The sequence below is a fragment of the Rana temporaria genome, chromosome 3 (genome assembly GCF_905171775.1).
Source record: "Rana temporaria chromosome 3, aRanTem1.1, whole genome shotgun sequence".
Taxonomy (NCBI): domain Eukaryota; kingdom Metazoa; phylum Chordata; class Amphibia; order Anura; family Ranidae; genus Rana; species Rana temporaria.
This window is the reverse complement of record NC_053491.1, coordinates 57,328,189-57,334,819: the sequence shown is the minus strand read 5'-3', so window position 1 is coordinate 57,334,819 and position 6,631 is coordinate 57,328,189. Positions and strand designations below refer to the sequence as shown.

The 6,631-nt window shown below is 42.1% G+C and overlaps 1 protein-coding gene across 1 annotated transcript; it reads left to right on the top strand.

Moving 5' to 3' along the window:
* Positions 1-278: 278 nt before the first annotated feature.
* Positions 279-6,021, top strand: LOC120930290 (protein kinase C delta type-like). Its single transcript, XM_040341510.1, has 3 exons — positions 279-448; positions 2,131-2,262; positions 5,758-6,021. Exons 1-3 carry the CDS (start codon positions 284-286, stop codon positions 5,887-5,889), a joined length of 429 nt encoding a protein of 142 aa, XP_040197444.1. The 5' UTR covers positions 279-283; the 3' UTR covers positions 5,890-6,021.
* The last annotated feature ends 610 nt before the right edge of the window (positions 6,022-6,631 follow it).

The following is a 6,631-nucleotide window of genomic DNA, read 5'->3' as shown; positions in this document are numbered from 1 at the left end:
AGGAAGCCTCTGGACTCCCTAAAGCAGTGCTAGATCCATGGCTGGCAAATTTCATGTGTGACCCTGAGGCGGCGTGGTCTGCCCTGGAGGCGTGGTCTGCCCCGGAGGTGTTGTAACAATGACATCCTTCAGGAAGGTTCAACTGGGTCAGGTTTAATAATGATGACAGGTTCTCTTTAAGGTGCTTCTAAGTGATGCTCCTGTTTTCCAGCCTTATTTTGTTGCTCTGATCCCAATCTCTCTGATTTTCTTACCGGTCCATGAATCTAAATCATATGACAGAATGGCAGATTATTTCTCTCTGGGAATAATTCTCTTTGAAGTGGCCTTCAAATATCACCCATTCTACGTTGGCGAGGACAATGACAAGGTGAAGAAATCCATACTCCAGGATGAGCCATGTTATCCAGAAGAGGCCAACCCTAATCTCCTGGACTTACTGGCAAAGGTAAGTAGTGACATAGTTCCAGTGGGACAAGAAAAGTAGACATTTAGGCCAAGCCAATGAGTCAGTGTTCTTTGCAGTTTACTCTTCACTTGCATGAGTACTCTGAGCGGCAGTGGAGCCCCATTCATCCTAATTATTGTAAAAAAAAAAAGAGCTAGGAGGTGGAGGAAACCTGTCACATGACCTTGAAATGTCATGTGACAATACTCCCCTCCTATGAACAAGAATTCTTGGCAGCATTATGCAAAGAACACACCGCAGACTCCACATTGCAATCAGCATTTTATTAATAGGATGTAAATTGCCAGCAATGTGTAAGGTATTTGCTGCGATGTGCGGAGAATGGACACCACAGATCTTTAGAAATAGACCTCTTAGCAGTTTTATGCATTACAATTGTAGGGGAAACCTCATGGGTTTCAGTAACATTTGACTGTTGAAGCCAGATTGAAAAATAGATTCTCTAATTGGCTAGGACAGTGAATACAATTTATATGGTCTGAAGTGGGTGGGACCTTATCTATCTAAAGTTTCTTTGAAGTCAAAATCTTGATTAACCACTTAAGCCCCGGACCTTTAGGCAGCTAAATGCCCAGGCCAGGTTTGCGATTCGGCACTGCGTCGCTTTAACAATTGCGCGGTCGTGCGACGTGGCTCCCAAACAAAATTGGCGTCCTTTTTTCCCCACAAATAGAGCTTTCTTTTGGTGGTATTTGATCACCTCTGCGGTTTTTATTTTTTGCGCTATAAACAAAAATAAAGCGACAATTTTGATAAAAATGCAATATTTTTTACTTTTTGCTATAATAAATATCCCCCAAAAACATATGCGTTTATCGATTGATTTGCGCAAAATTTATAGCGTTTACAAAAATAGGGGATAGTTTTATTGCATTTTATTTATTTTTATTTTTTACTACTAATGGTGGCGATCAGCGATTTTTTTCGTGACTGCGACATTATGGCGGACACTTCGGACAATTTTGACATTTTTGGGACCATTGTCATTTTCACAGCAAAAAATGCATTTAAATTGCATTGTTTATTTTGAAAATGACAGTTTGGAGTTAAACACAGGGGGCGCTGGAGGAGTTATGCTTCACCTAGTGTGTTTACAACTGTAGGGGGGTGTGGCTGTAGGTCTGACGTCATCGATTGTGTCTCCCTATAAAAGGGATCACACGATCGATGCAACCGCCACATTGAAGCACGGGGAAGCCGTGTTTACATACGGCTCTCCCCGTTCTTCAGCTCCGGGGAGCGTTCGCGAGTGGGCGGCTAGAAACGGATAGCCGCGCCCTCATCCCGATCGCTCCCACGGAAGAACTGACCGCCGCATGTAGCGGGGGGTCCCCGATGGGACCCCCGACCCGCGAAAGGCAGGGATGTACATGTACGCCCATATGCCTGTACGTGCCATTCTGTGACGTACATATACATGCGGCGGTTATTAAGCGGTTAAAATGCGGAATAGTTGCTTGTGACTTCCCGTGTCCGTTTGAGGAAAAGGATGAGATAGCAATCTTCATAGCTGGAGGTGTAAATGAACACAATATGACTTCTAACAACATTTGCATCAAATATATCTGCTTAATCAGAAATAAATGTTGATAAATAAAATGGCTATTCCATTTACCAGATCACTGTCATCTTATGTTTCTCTATTTTCTTTCCCCCCACAGCTCCTGCGCAAAGACCCGAAGACCCGCAAAAAGGATGTTGCCAACATAAAAGACCACCCATTCTTCAATGGAATAAATTGGAAAGAGCTGCAAGTGAAGAAGCCTCCTCCCCCATTTCATATACATAAGAAGGTAAGTAGAAATGAAAGCACTGTGTGTGTGCGGTCCACCCGGCCTGGCACTGTACACACCAAATAAATGATGTTTGTAAGACGGAGTATCATTGTGCTTGACAATATGTAAAAAATAACTACAGCGCTAAATTAAATACTCAAAAATTATGACATTAATAAATCACCAAATAATAAAAAGCTGCAAAAATATTTGGTAGTGGGTCAAACAAAGTAAAGATGTGTAAAATATAAAATATTGCGCTAATTATTAACTTAATTAATGATGCCAACCGTGCTAAAACAGTGATTCAAAAAAACAAATCCACAAAATGTGTCCAATTGTGTATAGGATGTGCACCAGTGTTTCAATTAAACAACAACACCCAGTTCAGTGCAGTGATAGGATTAATCGATGTAATCACAAACACACTCCTGCTTCACAGATGGGGGGGATCTCCTCCACACAGACACCGCTCATGAAAAGGGATCAATGAAAAAAGATACAATTTCTGGACTTAGAAATTTCACTTGAAGCTCAAAAGATCATTACTAAAACCTTTTCAAACCGGTAGAACGGAACAGCTATATCCCGGTAGATAGCTGCCATCATGATCCATGGCTCATCAACATACCGAAAGGTCAGTTAGTAAGAATCCGCAGGAATTGTACCGACCCTCAGACCTATTTGGAACAAGCCAACTGGATTGGCGAGAGATTCACCAAAAAAGGGTATGACAGTAGCTTCATACAGACGCAAATAAAAAACGTGTTAGATATACCGAGAGAGACACTAATTGAAGATAAGATTACAAACAAAACCATTGATGACAATATACCAATAATTTTGGACTATAATGTCCAACACAGACAACTGGAATTGATCTTCAAACGCAATTGGTCTATATTGCAAGCTGATCAACAGCTGCAATGTATACTCCAAGTATGCCAAGGGTAATCTACAGACGTGCTCCCTCTTTGAGGGATTTGGTGGCAAAAAATGTACCCGATCCTCCCCTCCAAATCAAATACTCTTACCTTTTTTCAGGGAAAAGGCTTTTTTTCCTTGTAAAAGGTGTTTTGCCTGCAAAAAGACCAATTTTAATGGTCCAAAAATGTTCCAGCTTTACGTCCAATGTTACACAAAAGGAATACCAAATAAAAGACTTAATAACATGCAGAACGGAGGGTGTTGTCTATGCTCTACAATGTTCGTGCTCTCTGCAGTACATTGGTCGCACAAAAAAGACCTCTATGGAAAAGGCTCAGGGAACATGTTCAAAATATTGAAAAGGGCTTTCCGAATCATAATGTGTCGCGTCATTTTGCTTCGTGCCACAATATGAATCCTAAAGATCTCAAATTTTGGGCAATTGCTAAATATAACCCCCATTGGAGAGGTAGCCATATGGTACGGACTTTAAGTCAAACTGAATCAAGATGGGATACACGAAATGAGGTCTTTATCGCCCAATGGGTTAAATATAGAATTCGACCTCAATTTGTTTTATTTCTGATAACTAATTAAGTATTTGTGATATGTATCTATCTATTTTAATATATACTGAATTCCTCTCTGCAACTTTTAAATTTTAAATTTTAAATCATATTTTTAATTCAATCTTAGAGCACCTATGGTTTTTTAAAACCGCAATATATTTGGGATTTTTATTGTATATTTATAAGTGTATGTTAATAATGCGATTATATCTGTGTCTAATTGATTGCTTGATAAGGTTTTGCAATATAAGCTTGTAATTTTGTTTTTAGCCACTAGAGGCTGCTATGCCTTTGATGCATATCCTCAGTGTCTATTAATGCCAAAATCGGTAAAGTTTTTAGATAAAGTTTTAAACATTTAGTTCTTATTAAAATTGCTAACATGCATTAGATATTGTGTACAATGCATGTTTAATCCTTTGAATGCCAGCAATGATGACGATGTGCAATCACTCCTTCGCTCCCGTTTTACCTGTCAGGCCTCACTGACTATAAATACCAACAGCTGAGGACTGACGGGGAGTGACCCATGATAAGTCAAGTGACCATTGACGTAACGCGTGGGGGAGGAGCTACGAGCGGGACGGACAGTGGATCCGAATGAGTAGATGCAACATCAGCTGAGCGGTCCCTATGGAGGATTGGTGCATTGGATATCTATGCTTTGTTTTAACGGCGGTAGCGTGAGTGTGCCATTCTAGAGAATATCTTTTGTTTCTTTTTGGTGCCATACCATCTGTGCAATGAGCTGTCTCCTTTCCTTTTCATGAGCGGTGTCTGTGTGGAGGAGATCCCCCCCATCTGTGAAGCAGGAGTGTGTTTGTGATTACATCGATTAATCCTATCACTGCACTGAACTGGGTGTTGTTGTTTAAATTGAAACACTGGTGCACATCCTATACACAATTGGACACATTTTGTGGATTTGTTTTTTTGAATCACTGTTTTAGCACGGTTGGCATCATTAATTAAGTTAATAATTAGCGCAATATTTTATATTTTCACATTGTGCTTGACAAGAAACCATCAAGACCAAAACTTATACAAGGATATGAATATTCTGTCTTCATTTATTACAACTGTGCAGCTTTTTTATTCAAATCTTAGTTTATTTGGAGCAGCTTGAATCTGACTCATCAGATTGAAGGATTGGGGGAAAGAGTTACATATCACTTAGCTATGGGGCTCTCACTGCTGTTATGTACTCAGGAGCTGGGAGACAGCGTGTGAAACTGTGATCCTGAGAGGATAGCAACAGGCAGACCTCATATGAGCTCTCAGCCCAACTCTCAATCTGAAGACTCAGGAGGAGTGAGTAAAGTGAAATAAGGGGACAGATATAAACCCTTAAGGCCCCATACACACAAGAGGATCGATCCGCTAGAATTGATCCGCGGGCCGCTCCAGCGGATAGATCCCCTGGTGTGTACGATCCAGCGATCTGTTTCCGCGGATTTTTGTCCCCGGGATGGATTCCAGCGGATAAAAATTTCTTGACATGCTAAGAAATCTATCCGCTGGAATCCATTCTAACGGATTGGTCCACTGGTCTGTACAGACTCACCGGATCAATCCGTCCGAATCCATCCCCCGCATGCGTCGTAATGATTCGACGCATGCGTGGAATTCCTTATATGACAGCGTCACGCACGCCGCCGCGTCATCATCGCGGCGACGGCGCGACACGTCACCGCGGACGGAATTCCGCGGGGATTTTGATCTCATGGTTAGTACAACCATGAGATCAAAATCCGCCAGAGGATTTATCCGCGGAAACGGTCCCCCGGACCGTTTCCGCGGATAAATCCTCTCGTGTGTACTAGGCATTAGAAGTAAGGTTGCACAATTCTAATAGTGAAAATTCATATCCTTGTTAATGCACAATGGTGACTAGTATCGGACATCTCACAATCATATGGACTTGGATGACCCATACAGGGGGAAATGCCCCCCTAAGGTCATAGAGGCATTTCTTTTAATTATTAGTCAATCTAACTGTTCTCTCTTTCTTTTTCAGAACCCCGAAACCATACAAAAAAATAAAATGGAGCTGGAAGAAATCACAGACCAAACAAAGTCTGTTAAAGCCAAGGATCAGGAAAAGTTTGTTGGTTTTTCTTTTGTCAGCGACAAATGGAGAACCTTGTAGAAAGGAAATGAAAGACCTCATAAACCAAGAAGATATTTTATCTAAGGAACATGGCAACCAGGAACAGATCCACTGCTGAATCGGAGCTGATCAGGATGGACATTAGCTTTTAACTTCAATGCCTGTTCAGTTTTTTTAAGGGGGGGGGGGGTGAGAGAAGAAGGGGGTGCTTTGTCCTGGGAGAGTATTGAGAGAAGGGGCACTTTGTCCTGGGAGAGTGGTGAGATGAGAGAGAGGGATGGAGAAGGAGACCTGGAGAGAGGGGGAGGGGGAAGAGGGGGGGGGGGGGGGAGAGGGGAGAGAGGGAGGGGGGGAGAGGGAGAAAGAGAGAGAGAGGGAGAAAGAAAGAAAGAGAGAGGGGGAGGGAGGAGAGAGGGGACTGGCCTGGCCCTAAATGAATGTGCTATTAAAAATGCCAGTTGGTACAAAGGATATTGCCAGATGCCCTGTATGAGTATATCCAAATGAGAATATAATCTCAAATCAGGTACTTCGATATATAAGGCTATGAATCATATATATGGCACATAGCGCAGGAGAGGTAAGCACAAGCAGGCGGATAGACAGCTTAACATATAGATAGAGATTCAATCACAGACAGCTTAGGGCACAGATGCAAGCAATGCTGTATCTTGGCCTAGGCCAACAAGGCCCAGGCCTAGGGCAGCACTTTGCAGGGGGGCCGGAGATTTCAAAACCATTTCCACTGGAAAAGGAAGGAGATCTTTAGGCTGAAGATGTA

Excerpts from the sequence above, each read along its gene's own strand:
- LOC120930290 (XM_040341510.1), top strand. The coding sequence starts at position 284 with ATGGCAGATTATTTCTCTCTGGGAATAATTCTCTTTGAAGTGGCCTTC. Across the intron at positions 449-2,130 it reads TCCTGGACTTACTGGCAAAG|CTCCTGCGCAAAGACCCGAA; the intron begins GTAAGTAGTGAC and ends TTCCCCCCACAG. Across the intron at positions 2,263-5,757 it reads CATTTCATATACATAAGAAG|AACCCCGAAACCATACAAAA; the intron begins GTAAGTAGAAAT and ends TTTCTTTTTCAG.